General features: G+C 40.8%; 2 protein-coding genes across 4 annotated transcripts in view; one reads left to right on the top strand and one right to left on the bottom strand.

Annotated features, from left to right (window-relative positions):
- The first annotated feature begins 1,889 nt into the window (after positions 1 to 1,889).
- On the top strand, positions 1,890 to 12,667 carry LOC130566022 (uncharacterized). Its single transcript, XM_057353221.1, has 4 exons — positions 1,890 to 2,865; positions 3,404 to 6,044; positions 6,271 to 6,332; positions 8,780 to 12,667. Exons 2-4 carry the CDS (start codon positions 3,414 to 3,416, stop codon positions 11,433 to 11,435), a joined length of 5,349 nt encoding a protein of 1,782 aa, XP_057209204.1. The 5' UTR covers positions 1,890 to 2,865; positions 3,404 to 3,413; the 3' UTR covers positions 11,436 to 12,667.
- Positions 12,668 to 13,215: 548 nt separating this feature from the next.
- The window catches only part of disp1 (dispatched homolog 1 (Drosophila)), a 39,773-nt gene continuing 34,835 nt past the window's right edge, over positions 13,216 to 18,153 (bottom strand). For all 3 annotated transcript variants that reach the window (XM_057352041.1, XM_057352040.1, XM_057352042.1), the window contains exons 5-8: positions 17,782 to 17,909; positions 17,338 to 17,435; positions 17,104 to 17,201; positions 13,216 to 17,024 (exon numbers count right to left, since the gene is read on the bottom strand). In XM_057352041.1, coding sequence (XP_057208024.1) covers positions 13,548 to 17,024; positions 17,104 to 17,201; positions 17,338 to 17,435; positions 17,782 to 17,909 — 3,801 coding nt within the window. In that variant the 3' untranslated portion in view covers positions 13,216 to 13,547. The remainder of the gene's footprint in view (positions 17,025 to 17,103; positions 17,202 to 17,337; positions 17,436 to 17,781; positions 17,910 to 18,153) is intronic.

Genomic DNA, 18,153 nt, shown 5'->3' with positions numbered 1-18,153 from the left:
CTTCCTGCATCGAGATGCACGAGACCGGTTTGTCTCATTTGCTCGGAGTCTGTCGCGGTTGTCAAAAGTGGAAACCTTAAACAGCATTATGAAATTAGACAGAGACACTTTGAAGAAACTTACCCGCAGCAGTCCGAGGTGAGGACACGGAAAATAGATGAGCTCAAAGCCCAGTATGAGCGATCTACACGGGTCCTCCCTCACTCACTTACCGCCCAACAACCAGATATATGAATGTTCACTAAGAATACAGTGGATCTTAGGAAAACATAACAAGCCCTTTACTGATGGGGAAATAGTAAAAGAGTGAATGGAGCGTGCGTGTGAAACACTTAGAAGGAAAATAAAGACATGAACTAAAATAAAATATGACACAAACCCCCTTTCAGCTGCAACGGCCACCAGAAGAGCTGAAAAGTTATCAGAGGATGATCAATCACAACTTGATGCTGCTATTTGTTCATCTCAGTTCAGCAGAAAACAACACTTTAGTTTAGAGATTTTTAGAGACAGGTTTAGAGATTAGGGCATTTTGCCCATTTTCCTTCATTATATTGTTGTCAAACATTGTTATGCCGTCGTATAGATATGAAAAGACATGTTTATTTCTTTGGTCTGCCAAAAACCATCAATTCATGATTTTAGGTATTTAATTATCCAGACCTCGACTGGCAAGGAGGGTTTGTTTACTGGACCTCAAGCGATTTTAGTTGAAGACTCCTACTTTACAGGCCTATAAAAAGCTTCCAAATGAAAAAAATCCACCCGATTTAGCCATTAATCTGCAACTCAGCACCTTTTTATAATGATGAATGTTATTTAAGTCTTTATAGTATTGCATATTTTTTTCTAATTTCATTTGAATTTCATTTGTACTTGAAAAACACGTCTCCCTCACTATGTTTAACTCTTTTGTATGGTGTATAAACATTTTTTTTTTAGCTAACCAATTTAACACAAGTAGGGCCTCATAAATTTTTTTTTTTTTTTTAGATTTAGATTCAATTTATTGTCATTGCACATGTACAAGGCAACGAAATGTGACCTCTGCATTTAACCCATCCAGAGAGTAGTGAACACACGCACAGCAAGTGGTGAACACACGTACCCCCGGAGCAGTGGGCAGCTATCACTGCAGCGCCCGGGGAGCAAGTAGGGGTAAGGTGCCTTGCTCAAGGGCACCTCAGTTGTTACCCGCCGGCCCTTGGAATCGAACCGGCAACCTTCTGGTCATGAGTCCGACTCTCTAACCATTAGGCCACAAATGCATAGATATGCAAACCAAAATAATTATTTATTAACACAAATAATTTAAAAACTATATCTGTCCTTTGATTTTGTGTCATTGGTGTTATTGATGACACAAACTATTATTTTGAAAGAATAAAAATATGCAAGTAAGTACTTACAAGGTCAAAGGTCAACAAAGACGACGCTCTGTTCAAGCACAGGCAGGGCGAGTGTCCCTTTCCTTAATATAAACTAGAAATTGAGTTTAAAATGTTGGTTTTTGGTGTGGTTCTTTAAAAGCGTCATTGGTGTTGCTTTGGTTTGTGTCATTATGAAAGATTTTTATTGGAAAAAAACATGTATATCGGTATAATGTATAGATTTTAGTGTGCTTCATCATGCTAGTTTTGAGGTGACTTGGCCATCTTTTTGGAAAATTAGCCTTTCATGGGAATTTGTCACTGGTGTAATTGTCACCGGTGTTACATCAATGACAGAAAACTCCATGCAAATAATAAGTCAAATATAATGATTAAGATTCAAGTTGCCCATTATTATTGGTAACAATGTAATCATACCGGTGAATACTAATCATCAAATTTTAGGCATGAAAACTGAATTACATTTTTTGACTTTTTGAAGTCAGAAAGTCACTGTTTTTTGAGAATAACCCAGTTGATTAGACGTCATAATTGACAAATGTTGCAACACTGACATGCAAAATGTTATTCAATGAATCAAACACAACATTTATATTACACTTCATTATTTATACTACAGAACATACAGTTACAACCAAACTGACAGGATTCCCTTAAAGACACGTTCAATAATTCACAAACTTTAAAGTGAAGTTGCTTTGTAACAATGCGTGTTGCCTTAAAGTGATTTATAAATGCGGTGATGTTGGTGAACATCGCCATCTAGTGGTCAAATAAATAAAGTACATCATAAGCGAACATTATGTTTGATCGTACTCGTACATCGAAAACATTTCAGTCACTGCAGTTAGTGTCGATTAAATAATTATTTTGATCACTCTTCTACTGGCTGAACTGGTTAGTGGCATGTTAAACTAATAAAGACTGTAGTATTATAATAATATTGTCATTTAATAAAAAATAATATTTGATTTTGAATATCCTATTAATAAATAATAATTATCAACCCCAATTATAATTAGTAGTAGTACAGTCGTATTTATTATTGTTGATATTATTGCAATATTAACGACCAGCATTGTTATTATATCTTAATTTAACCTAATGTAAATATACATATTTAATATAAATATTTGTACTATGGTAATCATCACTGTTGTTGTCAATGTAAAAAAGTTCAGAACTTCTATATTTGTTTGTGTATATTACAGAATTGTGTATATTACAGAGGTTTGTCTTCAGGGGTTTTGTTTCACTTGAGGAACACGGACCGGAACACGAAAGATTGAGCAAGTAAGTGATTTCCCACCGCAGGAAACACAGATGAGATGAAGGGAGACAAACACGGGAAGATCTCCGCATTATCGACATCGCTTCTATAGGCTATATACACATCTATAGGGCTGCTGTTATAATGAAACTTAAACACCGATCAGAAGACTGAAGAAAGCGCTGAAGAGAGAAGAACGGAACGGTGAGACGCTAAACTTTCGCTTAACTTCACTGAAAATCAACTTTAAATCTGCATATGCATGAAGTAATCGATGGTCTTTTTGAAATGAGGGTGCATGTGAATGTTTATAGAATAAGATTCACAGATCTTTTGCGATGTAGTGCAGTTTTTCCTCTTAAATCACCGAACCTTGAACTTGTTATGCAAACAATGAAAATTAAACATGGTAACCAAATATTTGTGTGTAAACACACACACAAATATCATAGCTGAATAATACAACAATATAAAAATGTACAATATATATTATAATATAGGCCTAGTTACATTATATACATGACATTATATCTATTATTCTATACACATTATATATTATTAATGAATTTCTTTAGTATTATTCGTAAATCATTTGTGTTCTGTATAGCTTTGCAAAATTATTGAAAAGTGGTAGCTATAGAAATCAACTTGATTTGAATGAATATAAATAGAATGCACAAAATACACTTTTTCATCCTTTCACTATAATAAACCACTGGTAAAGGGTGTTTTTTCCCCACAGAGCTCTGAGAATGGACTCTACATTCATTCTTCTCCTGTTTGGATCGTGTCTCAACATCCAGCTGGTGAAATGCGCCTCGCTGTGTTCAGTTAGTGGTTTTATTGCCAACTGCATAGATCGAGGTCTTCACCAGGTGCCGGATCTGCCCGCACATGTCATTTATGTAGATCTGAGTATAAACAACATCCGTGAGCTCAACGAATCGTCATTCTCTCATCCGGACGGTCTGCAATACCTCAGAATGGATCACCAAACACCAGGACTCGTGATCAGAAACAATACATTCAGACGACTCTCGAATCTACTAATACTAAAACTGGATTACAACCACGCGCTGCAGATAGAGCCAGAAGCGTTTAATGGATTACATCATCTGAGAACTCTCACCCTCACACAGTGTGGTTTAGATGACTCCGTTCTGTCCGGTGACGTCCTCAAACCGCTGGTGTCGCTCCAGAAGCTTGTGTTGTGTGAAAACAACATCGAGAGAATCCGTCCGGCACCTTTCTTTATAAACATGAGAAGCTTGAACATTCTGGATCTGTCTGGCACAAAAGTGAAGAGCATCTGTGAGGAAGACCTGCTGAACTTTCAGGGTAAACAATTCACACATTTCATCTTGTCCTCTGTGAAACTACAGGAAATGAATCAGTACTGGTCAGGATGGGACAAGTGTGGAAACCCGTTGAAGAACATGTCCATAGCTACACTGGACCTCTCTAGAAACGGCTTTGAAGTGAACACAGCCAAGAGATTTTTTGACGCCATCACTGGAACCAAAATCCAAACTCTTGTTCTCAGTAGCAGCAGCATGGGCAGCTCTTTTGGTTTTAGGAATTTGAAAAATCCAGACAGATTCACATTTAAAGGACTGAATGCAAGTAGCGTTAAGATGTTGGATCTATCCAGGTCGTATATTTTCGCTCTGCAGTTTTCAGTATTCAGTTCCTTGTCAGACTTAGAAGAAATAACATTAGCACAAAATCAGATCAACAAGATTGACAACGATGCGTTTTTAGGCACGACAAGTTTATTAAAGCTAAACCTGTCCATAAACTACCTGGGTGCTATTGATTCTAGAACCTTTCAGAATCTAGACAAACTTCAAGTGCTCGATTTGTCTTATAATCACATACGAGTGCTCGGATATCGGTCATTTCAAGGGCTCGCCAATTTACTTCAACTAAATTTAACCGCAAACAGTCTCGAATCGGTGCATGAATTCGCAATCTTACCAAACCTAGAGAAGCTCTACTTGGGTGAGAACAGAATTACGTCATTGTACATGTTACCACACATGGCAAAAAATCTCACAACTCTTGACCTGGAATTTAACAAACTAACTGACCTGTCGGATGTGTACACAATAGTGCAGGGATTTCCAAACATCGAAAAGATCTTTCTTCAAGGTAACGCGTTTTTCAGATGTCAGGATGCGAGACATCAGACTACGGTAGTTTCAGGCAAACTTCAACTCCTTCATCTTGGGCTTTCATCCATAGAGATCATCTGGTCAGGTGGAAACTGTTTAGACGTCTTCGAGCATCTTCATCAGTTACAGCAGCTCTCTCTGAGCGCCAACTTTCTACAATCCCTCCCTAAAAACATCTTCAAGGATCTAACATCTCTGACCTTTCTAGATTTGTCCTTCAACTCTTTAAAGTACCTTCCCAGTGGTGTATTGCCCAAAAGTCTACAAATTCTCAATCTGGAATATAACTCCATTTATTCAGTGGATCCACATCTCTTTGGTTCCCTCACGCATCTCAGTCTGCTACAAAACCAGTTCCGGTGCGACTGCACCCTGAAGGACTTTCAGATGTGGCTAAACGAGTCTAGAACCATCCTCGTACATCCTGCTGAAGACGTGACGTGTGCCAGTCCTGAAGATCACTACATGATTCCTGTCTTGAGTTCCAGCATACAATGTGAAGACGAAGAGGACGAGACGAATGTCGAAAAGCTGAGACGTGTGCTTTTCATTTTCTGTACGGCCTTCATCGTGTTACTCACCGCCGTCACCATCATTTACATCCGTCGCCGTGGTTACGTCTTTAAGATTTACAAACGACTCGCAGCCAAACTAGTGGATGGAAAGCGAGAGGATCCCGAAGAGGATGGATTCTTGTACGACGTGTATGTCTGCTTCAGTTCCGGTGATATAAAGTGGGTAGAGAAAGCGCTGTTGAAGCGACTGGACTCGCAGTTCTCGGATCAGAACGTCCTTCACTGCTGCTTTGAGGAGCGAGACTTCATACCCGGAGAGGACCATCTTACCAACATGAGAAACGCTATTCAGAGCAGTCGGAAAACACTCTGTGTGGTGTCGGAGCGCTTCTTGAAGGACGGCTGGTGTTTGGAAACCTTCACCCTGGCGCAGAAAAAAACAGAAGAGGAGTTAAATGACATTCTGCTGGTGTTGGTGGTGGGGAACATACCCCCGTACAGGTTACTCAAATACAAACAAATAAGAACAAAAATCGAGAACAGAAGATTCCTGGTGTGGCCTGACGACAGTCAGGATTTACAGTGGTTTTATGAGCAGCTTATACACAACATCAGACAAGACACAAAGATGAAACAAACAGATGATAAAGCAGACGGGAGAGAGACTGAATTAAAGCTTCATATAGACACTGCAGTTTAATTATAGTGTTTCAGATATTTTATGTGGACTATTTGTTTCTTTTTTTATCGTGTTGTGGTTTTCTGATATTAAAAGACTGTTTATAACTAGCAGACCTGCATTTTTCATTTTCAACACTTTGGTTTCCAAACAGGTAACAATGCTGAACTTCATTCACATAATGACGCATTAGTTCATGATATGTAATGAAAGAATGTTACATAACACATTCTCTCGTCAGATTATGAAAGCACTGGGAGATCCAAAACGACGTTTATTCTGTTACAGCAGTAAGACGTGGATGTAAGCAGGAGGCCACTGGGAAGATGCACATTCCCTCTTTATAGGTCCGGACTTTATGCTTCCCTGCAATGACGGATCGTCCAATGAAACCTCCAGATTGCCAAAGAACACCGCCTTTGAAAGAATCGTTGAGAACAGTCCGGTTTATTACAACACTTTGAAACACAGTGTACTTTGCCAACTCTGAGGGTTCATGACTAAGTCAATAAGAATGTAGAGTTTTATCTGCAAAGCTAATATTATCACATGCAAAAACACAATCAAATTCTCAAATGAAAGCTGACCGGATATTAACACTTACAGGAACACCCGTTCCTCACTCATTAAACCCCACGTGTAAAATACTGCAGTGTACTTTAGTATTTACTATAGTAAACGGTGGTAAAAAATTCAAGATGCTATAGTGGTTTTTACCCTTACTTCAGTAAATATGAAGTATACTACACTATCAATTTACCTATTTTAACAGTAGCCTTAACATGAACAAAGATGGGTAAATAATAGAATGAAGAGTTTGGTTCCAAAATGAGATAACTCTGTTAAAAAAAATCATGTTTTTTTATTGTTGTATTTCAATTAACATCAAACTGCAGTTGGTTTGTTTTGATTTAAGCCAGAATAACAAAAAAAATACAGCTAACTAACAGAATAAAAACGTGATAACATAATAAAAAACATGAATAAAAAAACATTTTGGAACCAAACTCTTCAAATATACTACAATTTTCTACAGCTTACTATAGTAAATACTTGCATATGTGTACTACACTAATTTGATGTGGGCAAAAATAAAAAATAAAGTAAATCGTTCAGGAGGTAACGTTATGCACAAGGATGTTAAAATGACGAAAGTCTGAATTCTTTAAAAATCTATTATATAATTGCAGTAAATAATCTAAATAGATGTTTGCATAAGTTTTCCAGAGTGTTAGTTGAATGATTTGAGGAAACTCTGACCGGAAAAGCAGCAATACAACCGTTTCCTCCTATTTCACAACACTGTGTGGAAACACTGAGGAGAAGAAGGGAGAACATCAGAGTTTCTGTTCGGCTCTTATTGAGATACTTTACCTTAACGCGTCATCTTCACAGAACAACTGTATGGATTCGTAACCGAACCGGTAAGACACTAAACTATCGCTCGGTTATTATCATTAGACACGAACTCTGTGGTAAATCTCACAAATGACGGAGTCTTAAGAGGACAATCCATTAAGCGCTGCGCATACTGAACTGATCGGCGTACAATTTCTAAATATCGCGAGAGCGTTTCGAAAGCATAGTTGAGCTCTCGCGATACGTGATGTCATGCGCCGATGGGTTTGCGCACCGTAACAGTTTATAACAGGTTACTAAAACCTGTAATTTCTTCGTTTTGGTGCAGTAAATATTTAGGAAACCCTAAAATGATCACGAAAGCAACCTTCGTTCTATTTAACTAGTCTTAACATCAATCCCTTACGGAAACTTACCATATGGTTTTATTAAAAATAAAACAAAAACCGTGGTAACCAAATGGTTTTGCTTTAGTAACCATATTTTTCGTGAGGGCAGTTATATAGCCTTTCATTTTATAACCTAACATTTAGTTCCGTGTTTTCATACTGAGCTAAATTTGCGGTTTTATATGACAGACAGAGACAGTTCAGACAAAGATGAATTTATTACGAAAACGAATGGCTTTTCTAGACAGCAATCTAAGTTTAAAGTCCCAGTGAAATTAAAAATAACAATGCCTATTTTTTCATGAATATTGCAGAGTTTATTGTAAATAGTTGATCAATGTGGGTCTTTCTCTCTTTAAAATTCGTGTGTCCTCATAATCTTTAGTTAAAATCTGAAAATGCACTTCCTTCCTGTAATGACTATCCATCCTAAATGACGTATGTTAGACGGCTTGGGCGGAGCATCCGTCAACTCCTCCCCTTCAACTGTCAGTCTGCTGCCAGTTCCATTTCAAAATGCAACGGCTGTTTTTATACATCCAATCAAATCGTTGAGAAAGACGAAAGCCACGCCCTCTACTTTTCTAATTAGAAATTCAATTTCACTCGGAAATGCGTCAAAATACGGAAGTAAAAACGATCGCAAACTTGCGGTTCACGGGAACTTTAGCTATGGTATTCATAGTAAAACTACTGTAGAAACCAAAAATGCAACACGGTCTCAAATAAACAACAGTTTAACCATGATATTTGTAATAAAACTTTGGTTATACAAATAGCATTCAATCCACCAACAAATGGTTACTTTTACTATAATAAAACGATGGTTAATTTACAAAAAATTCACCTCTTTGTCCGAGTCTGTATGATTTAGATATGGTTTCTTACACAACCAACATGGATGTTGTAGTGCCAGGTTTCCAACATAGCCTACATGATATAAATAAATGACAATAATCATTTAACTTACAAATATTTCTCTTCATGTTTTTGTTTTCACAGAGCTCTCAGAATGACACCAAGGCAAACATCATCCCTGACCACACTCGTATTATACATCAGCCTTCAGACTGTAAAATGCACCTCAGTGTGTTTAACAGATGGCTCTGAGGTTCACTGCACAGATCGAGGTCTTCAACAAGTGCCGGATCTGCCGACGTATGCCACGTATGTGGATCTGAGCAACAACAACATTACTGAACTCAACGAAACATCCTTTTCTCACCTTGAGGGTCTACAAGTCCTCATACTAAAGCATCAAACACCAGGACTCACGATCAGAAACAATTCATTTAGAAGACTCTCAAATCTAACATCACTTCAGATGGATTACAACCATGCGCTGCAGATAGAGCCAGAAGCGTTTAATGGATTACATCATCTGAGAACTCTCACCCTCACACAGTGTGGTTTAGATGACTCCGTTCTGTCCGGTGACGTCCTCAAACCGCTGGTGTCGCTCCAGAAGCTTGTGTTGTGTGAAAACAACATCGAGAGAATCCGTCCGGCACCTTTCTTTATAAACATGAGAAGCTTGAACATTCTGGATCTGTCTGGCACAAACGTGAAGAGCATCTGTGAGGAAGACCTGCTGAACTTTCAGGGTAAACACTTCACACATTTCATCTTGTCCTCTGTGAAACTACAGGAAATGAATCAGTACTGGTCAGGATGGGACAAGTGTGGAAACCCGTTGAAGAACATGTCCATAGCTACACTGGACCTCTCTAGAAACGGCTTTGAAGTGAACACGGCCAAGAGATTTTTTGACGCCATCACTGGAACCAAAATCCAAACTCTTGTTCTCAGTAGCAGCAGCATGGGCAGCTCTTTTGGTTTTAGGAATTTGAAAAATCCAGACAGATTCACATTTAAAGGACTGAATGCAAGTAGCGTTAAGATGTTGGATCTATCCAGGTCGTATATTTTCGCTCTGCAGTTTTCAGTATTCAGTTCCTTGTCAGACTTAGAAGAAATAACATTAGCACAAAATCAGATCAACAAGATTGACAACGATGCGTTTTTAGGCACGACAAGTTTATTAAAGCTAAACCTGTCCATAAACTACCTGGGTGCTATTGATTCTAGAACCTTTCAGAATCTAGACAAACTTCAAGTGCTCGATTTGTCTTATAATCACATACGAGTGCTCGGATATCGGTCATTTCAAGGGCTCGCCAATTTACTTCAACTAAATTTAACCGCAAACAGTCTCGAATCGGTGCATGAATTCGCAATCTTACCAAACCTAGAGAAGCTCTACTTGGGTGAGAACAGAATTACGTCATTGTACATGTTACCACACATGGCAAAAAATCTCACAACTCTTGACCTGGAATTTAACAAACTAACTGACCTGTCGGATGTGTACACAATAGTGCAGGGATTTCCAAACATCGAAAAGATCTTTCTTCAAGGTAACGCGTTTTTCAGATGTCAGGATGCGAGACATCAGACTACGGTAGTTTCAGGCAAACTTCAACTCCTTCATCTTGGGCTTTCATCCATAGAGATCATCTGGTCAGGTGGAAACTGTTTAGACGTCTTCGAGCATCTTCATCAGTTACAGCAGCTCTCTCTGAGCGCCAACTTTCTACAATCCCTCCCTAAAAACATCTTCAAGGATCTAACATCTCTGACCTTTCTAGATTTGTCCTTCAACTCTTTAAAGTACCTTCCCAGTGGTGTATTGCCCAAAAGTCTACAAATTCTCAATCTGGAATATAACTCCATTTATTCAGTGGATCCACATCTCTTTGGTTCCCTCACGCATCTCAGTCTGCTACAAAACCAGTTCCGGTGCGACTGCACCCTGAAGGACTTTCAGATGTGGCTAAACGAGTCTAGAACCATCCTCGTACATCCTGCTGAAGACGTGACGTGTGCCAGTCCTGAAGATCACTACATGATTCCTGTCTTGAGTTCCAGCATACAATGTGAAGACGAAGAGGACGAGACGAATGTCGAAAAGCTGAGACGTGTGCTTTTCATTTTCTGTACGGCCTTCATCGTGTTACTCACCGCCGTCACCATCATTTACATCCGTCGCCGTGGTTACGTCTTTAAGATTTACAAACGACTCGCAGCCAAACTCGTGGATGGAAAGCGAGAGGATCCCGAAGCGGATGGATTCTTGTACGACGTGTATGTCTGCTTCAGTTCCGGTGATATAAAGTGGGTGGAGAAAGCGCTGTTGAAGCGACTGGACTCGCAGTTCTCGGATCAGAACGTCCTTCACTGCTGCTTTGAGGAGCGAGACTTCATACCCGGAGAGGACCATCTTACCAACATGAGAAACGCTATTCAGAGCAGTCGGAAAACACTCTGTGTGGTGTCGGAGCGCTTCTTGAAGGACGGCTGGTGTTTGGAAACCTTCACCCTGGCGCAGAAAAAAACAGAAGAGGAGTTAAATGACATTCTGCTGGTGTTGGTGGTGGGGAACATACCCCCGTACAGGTTACTCAAATACAAACCGATAAGATCACACATCGAGAACAGAAGATTCCTGGTGTGGCCTGACGACAGTCAGGATTTACAGTGGTTTTATGAGCAGCTTATACACAACATCAGACAAGACACAAAGGTGAAACGAACAGATGATAAAGCAGACGGGAGAGAGACTGAAGCAACACGCGTTCATGAAGACACTGCAGTTTGATTATAGTTAGATTCATCACCTGACGAGAGGAAGAGTGTTAAAGGGATGGTTCACCCAAAAATGAAAATTCTGTCATCATTTATTCACCCTTAGATTGTTCCAAACCTGTATAAATGTCTTTGTTCTGCTAAATATCTTCCTTTGTGTTTTGCTAAACAAAGAAATGTATATAGGTTTGGAACACCCTGAGGGTGAGTAAATGATGACAGAATTTTCATTTCGGGGTGAACTGTCCCTTTAACAGAAACCCTTTTACGGTTCGGGGACAAAAGGTCTGAAAGTTTGCACAGCGAATCACTGTTTTGCCTCCAACAAGTTTGTTTTTCCCTCTCATCTGACCTAAAGAGAAGAACTGTGATGTGATCATGACACATCTTTCCATTTTTTAAGAAATCAAAATGCAAACACAATACAAGCACAGTTGCTTTTAAGCTAATATCTTACACTGTTTTGATGATTTAAAGAAATGTGACAAAATATTTCACTCTGTAAATATGGAGAGCTAATTTGACTAGAATTGATTTAAATTTTCTAAATAACCCCATACCTCACTTTGCTCCTGGGCTTCATCAAGATTTCTTTTGATTCGAGCTCTGTTGACAGTCTTTCTCTTCGTATAATCCATGTATATAAAATGCATTACATGCTTGACTCTGTAAATATGATCTCTTACCTTCCACACGTAAACACGAATACTACCGACACCACCTTTCTATCATTCCTCAGACGTTGCACAACATTGCACACAGATCTGTGGGTTAATTCGAGACACTGTGTTTTTCATAAGTTATGACCTTTATAAGGTTGTATTTGTTAATGCATTAGCCAACATAAACTAACAATAAATAATACTTCTACAGCATTCATGAATCTCAGTTCATGTTAATTTGGCATTCACATCTATGGAATCAAAAGTGTTAACATTACTAACCGCACAATGAACTTAAACAATTGTATTAACTAACATGAACAAAGATTAATACACACTGATGTTCAAGTTCAAGATAGTTTGTGCATTGACTAATGTTAACAAATACAACCTTCTAGTAAAGTGTAAACTTTTAAAGGAAAATCAGGGAAACCTTTAGGGGCGGTTTACCTTTTTTTTACAAACCTTATGCAATATTACATGTGTACTTTAAATTGTGACAAAACCATGGCACTCATGTATTTTAAAACAAGTCTGTTTTCAGTTTAAACAGCTCTAACATTTAATATCTGTCTTAAGCCCAGAACGGGTATCCACTCCTTTAAGTTCAATAATGCTCAAGTTCATATAAAATAATTTTGTTTCCTATTAAATAAAACAGTGACACAAAAAAATTTGAATATTACAAGGAAATGAATAAATGCCAGCCAACGGATGAGGGTTATAATACAGACAAAATACATGAATATATTGATCATTTCTAAAAATGTATTAATGTAGTAGTACTGACACACACCAGTAACCTCACCGACACAAGCCGGGGTGCAAATTCTGTTGGGTGTGTTTTCTGGAAAGTAAAATCAGTTTAAAGACGTGTCATTCACTGATACAGTCTGTGTGTAATGATGACTGAGCAATGACAAGCACGTCTGTAAGGGACATCAGGAGAAACACCTCACCTCACATCATAAGATTACATTAATAAAGGGAACACTGGATTTATTTGACCTATAAAAGTCCAGAGGTTGAAGTAACGGTTTGCTCACTGCACAAGTAAGCAAGTTTTCTTATGAATCACAAAGTCGATTATATATTACCGTCAGTCTAGAAAAACATGACAGAACTATTGGAGATAGTAAATTATTTAAAACTTTATAGGCAAAACATTCAAAACAAAGAAAGTGCATGACTTAAATACATACACAACACACACAGATATATATATATACACACACGTTTATATGAAATGTGCAGAAAAATAAACTCTGATTATGTTTCTGATCCTTATGCAAAATTAGCGGCCTTTAGAAAAACATCCGAAACACCAGCCAGCGGGTGAAAATTATGCCTTTTTCATATAGACTTATTTTCCAAATATAAGTGATTGATAAATGGTCATTAAATCTCAAGACTTATAAATCAATCTCCACAACACAGTACTATGCCGTTATATTTTATAAATATTAGCATAAACTCTCCGTTGAGGCTTTTGAATGAATGGCAATAGTCGGCATGCTGGTTCTTGACTCCAACTCTACAGAATTGCACGTTGGTTTGGCAGTCTTTTTAAAACAGATATATTTTTTGGGAGAGACCCTTTTATTACTGTCTTTGTTACTCTGATTGCTTTTGGCACTTCCGTCACGCTCTTTAGTGCCATTTACTTTTGACTTCGTATGGTTCTGTATGTTTCGAGGTGCCTGGCAATTTTGTGTGTGCTTCTCCGTCTTCTTAACAGTACAGTCCGTAGTTGTAGTTGCACAGCGCTGAACATCTGGCCCGCGATTGTGAACTGGAAAATCGAAGCCTTCTGGTTGTGATAAATTGGGACCACACGCACTGATATGGGACTCGTCCTGCACCGCACCAGACAACAGAGCCTGATGCAGAAGGTGCACCGCGTGCATGCTGTAACCCCCGGGGAAACATCTGTGTGTGGACGCCCTTGATGTTTGGCTCGCCATGCAATGGTGACCAGAGTTTACGAAACAATCAGCAGGGGTGTGCGTCCTATCTAGTGTGCACTGAGGGTTGTGTTCCGGAGGTAATTGATTTGTCAAAGTCAACTGTTTAGCAAGGCACGGGCTTTTACCAGACTGACTGCAGGGATGGCACAGAGTCCTATGTCCGTCTCGCGTGTACTGAGGCGCACAGGAGCACCCCGCACCGTAAGTGTACTGATGATGATGATGTGAAACTTCCGCTCCTGGTAATCCATTCTCAGAAACTGGTTCTCGTGGGTCAGCATTGGCCGTGCACAAATTACCGTGATGAGAAACGATCCCATTATACAACTGCGTGCATGCCTGCTGTTCCTCATCAGAGACCTTCTCCGTATTTCTGACATTTAGCGCCAAGGGCTCAAGCTCATAGTGTTCGTGGTCACCCTCTCCTCTTGCGTTATGCATAGAGTGCTTGTTAAGTTTACCTTGAGCGTGATTTGACTGGGTTTCAAGCGCGCGGTCTGCGAAAGCGTAACAGCGGAGTTTCTTTGGCAAAGGAATCTGTCCGCAGGTACCCTGAGGTCCCAGGCAGCGACACATGCACTGAAAGAAAAACGTTGCGAAAGCCCAACTAATACACATGATGAGCATCAGAAAGGTGCCAAGTTGAGTGTAAGCCAGAACCGTGGAGGGCATCATCATCGCACCGGCCACGAAGGTCGTGAGTGCTGCCATGGCTATGGCGGAGCCCATTCTGCTCAGAGAGAAAATCACCTTCCCCTCTCGGTCCGGTTCTGGGGCAAGGCGGTACGCCACTCCATAATGCACGGCGAAATCCACCGAGAGCCCAACGGCGACCGAGATAGTCACTGACTCGAGCACATTCAGTTCCCAACCCAACAGCACCAGAGATCCAACCGTGACAAATATGGTCCCAGCGATGGAGATGATGGCGTAGAGGCTGATGACAATGTTCCACGTGGTCAGAAGCATGACGCTGAAGGCCACCACCACAGAGAGCGCCATAGCGATGAGAGTACCGCCCGACAGGCTGTCCTGTAGGTCGTAGAACTCCAGATTGCTTACAAACCACCCGTAGCCAAGTCCTTCAGGTGCTTCTCTCAGCTCCTCCTGAATCCAAAAATCCACCTCCTTGTAGAACTGATGCATTTTCTCGTACGCCAGGGTGAAATGGTAGGTGCTTTGAAACTCCAGCACAATCGCTCTGATGGTGTCGTTGATGTCAAACCTTGGCCCTGGCGTCTTGCTGTCAAGGTGGTAGATGGTGCTTCTGTCGAGCTCCATGATGGCCCGTTTGATGCACAATTCAAAGACATCTTGCCTGTAAGGGAACGTGGACTGACTACAGCAGGGATAAACCGGAGCGTCATCGCAGTCCTGGTTCTCCATCCACTGCTTGAACGTCTCCATGAAGCAGCTGGTAAAATCCTGCTCCTTAGACTGAAACACAAAGCTCTGGTTCCTGAGCTTCTGGCAAAAGTTGAGAATCCAAACCTGGCTAGCGGGACTTGCGATGTTGAAGGTTGTGTCGAGTGTTAGTTTACCCTTGTTTTTGGGGTTCAGGGGATCTCCGTTGTCAATCGGAGTGACTCCCCAAATGATGGTGATCGGCATGTGAAGGTCTTCGCCGTGGTTGACTCGTTCGAACATGAAGAGCTTTTTGTACTCGGCGTCGTAGCGTTCGAAAGGGTGGGAGGAGCGGAACACCTGAAATTCTGACAGCTCCAGAGAGGGCAGCTTCATCTTCGGGTTCACGCAAACAACGTACACGCCGCCCACCGTCATGGCCAAAAACCACAGGAGCCACAAGTAGCGCAATTTGATCACGACACAAGGCAACACTTTTTCAAAAAATATCCGCGAGGCCTCGGAAATAGCAAGAAGACACCTGTTGACCATTTGACACAGGCTTGTCCAAAACTTCACGGTGCCATTCGTCTGGTGGTGTTGTGACCTCGAGCATGTGAACAAGTTGACCAGGTATCGCTCATGCAGGACGACCACAGCCGGCAGCCAGGTGACCATCAGTATGTAGTTAACTAAAATAGCGGTCCCAGCGTAGACGCCAAAGCAGCGGATGGCAGTGATGTTGCTCACGTAGTTGGCATAGAAGGCAGCAGATGTGGTGAAGCTGGTGACAAACATGGAGAGCGCTGCATGCTGCAGAGTGACGCTGACCGTTTCGGAGAGCTCCGAATTAGGCTTGTCAAACTTCGTGTAGTTCCAGACGTCGCAGAGCACGAATGCGTCATCAGCACCGATTCCCACCAGTATGATGAGTGCCGTGAGATTCATGAAGGGGAAGAAGTCGAAACTGAAGACCACGCGGTACAGGAAGTACGAGACGGTGAGCGAACTGATGATGGCAAACATGGTCATCAGGGTGATAAACATGGATCTTGTGTAGACACACATGACCACTAACACGATAAAAATAGCTATGATGGGATACATGGTGTCTGTCAGCAGGTAGACCTGAAACAAGTTGTGTTTGATGCCAAACTCGATTCCTGTAACCATTGTGATCCCGTCTGAGGTGTTCCAGTTCTCAAAGTGGTCCAAGTAAATGTTCATCATCGTCTCCCCTTTCTCGGTCGGAGAGAACAGCATGCTGTATTTCAGATTGGGAGAAAGGGAGTCCGTGTTCTTTGGGTTCAGGAAGTCTTTGTCCACCAGAAAGTGAAAAATCTGATACACGGCGTTGTACTTTGTACATTTCCGAGGAACATTGCCACACTTGAGGTCCTTTTTGCGTGTGTTCATATCCCAGCACTCAGGGCCCAGAGTGCCGTTGTGATAATACTTAGCGCAGGACCGCAGAGTCTTTAGGGTATGGGAAACATCTCGCTCTGTGATCTTTAGGCAAGACGACTTGTTTGTCAGGACGGCTATGTAGTTCCCAAGCGTCCAGCTGGGACAGCAGGACGCGGCAGTGGTGCGCTGACACAAATCCAAGTATTGAGGATGAGAGCGAACCTAAAGAGACAGACATAAAGATAGTAAAACATCAGCACAGACGCATGTGTTTGAATGTTTCATGTTCAGGTGTACATACCCGTGTATTGTCAAAATTGCACATGGATTTGATTGCTTGTATATTCCACAAGTTCTTCCCCTCTGCAGAGGCAAAAACGATTCTGGAATAGCTGTCGCCTGTTGGGAAACAACAACTGCAGATTAAACCGATGTCCAGGTGTTCCTTCATTGTCCTCCAGGTGGCAGCTTTGAGCTGATGACGTCTCGTTTTTACTATACAGTATGTGATGCATTTGACAGATAGACGACATACCTGGTACATCACAGAAGAAACTGTCTTTACTGAAATCCCACTCGGCTTGTCTTTTCTTTCGATCAAAGTGGTCTTCTGACCAGTGGTCATCTTGATGGCTGAAACACACAACGAGTACTTGAAAATCAAGCAACTGACTTAAACCTCGTCTGTGGAATCCGTGTTGAATAAAGCATGGATCTCTTACTAAACTCGTGTGTTTTTTACAGACGTTATCTCAATGGACGCGAAATCTTGCAGTTAATGACACATTCCACATTTATACATTGATGTATGGATCATGACACAGCTAACACAGGTCTCATTACCAGGCTAGTTTACTACAAACTCTTCATTTCAGTCAGACTTGGCACGAGCCCAAATCCACGTTTGGCTCAGCGAGTGTTTTTCAGGGTGAATACATGCAGGAAATCTGGTTATCAGATAAGAAGTGAACTCAATTACCTTTTGGCCTGCTCGTCTGCGTATTTAAAGGGATAGTTGGCCAGAGTCGCTTTATAGCCCGTGTTTTTCACCATGTTGTTCCACGTTACCAGTCGCTGGCCTATTGTGGTGCCCCTTGGTTCAAATCCCTGATAAGAAAAATGATAAAAGACTTTATAGATGTTGTTTAAAGTCAACATAGGACGATGTTTGCACATTGTGACATATTTTACAGGGAAACAGGATGATCAACCAAACTAAAACGTAGGGTGGGACTAGATTTGATTGATTTCTATGTGTCAGGTGGTTGGGTTAGTTTAAATATTTTTGTGAAATATCATGCACCGATAACTTCTGGACGAGAAAAAAGAAAATATGATGATGTCCGCGGTA

This window comes from Triplophysa rosa, linkage group LG15 (assembly GCF_024868665.1).
Source record: "Triplophysa rosa linkage group LG15, Trosa_1v2, whole genome shotgun sequence".
Classification (NCBI taxonomy): Eukaryota; Metazoa; Chordata; class Actinopteri; order Cypriniformes; family Nemacheilidae; genus Triplophysa; species Triplophysa rosa.
The sequence above is the reverse complement of the archived record's forward strand: the minus strand, read 5'-3'. Positions and strand labels throughout refer to the sequence as shown.

What these genes read in the sequence shown, in the direction of transcription:
- LOC130566022 (XM_057353221.1), top strand. Translation starts at nt 3,414, where the DNA reads ATGGACTCTACATTCATTCTTCTCCTGTTTGGATCGTGTCTCAACATC. An exon ending in AGCTTCATATAGACACTGCA is followed by an intron (nt 6,045 to 6,270) that starts GTTTAATTATAG and finishes TTCTCTCGTCAG; the next exon opens with ATTATGAAAGCACTGGGAGA. An exon ending in TACAGCAGTAAGACGTGGAT is followed by an intron (nt 6,333 to 8,779) that starts GTAAGCAGGAGG and finishes TTGTTTTCACAG; the next exon opens with AGCTCTCAGAATGACACCAA.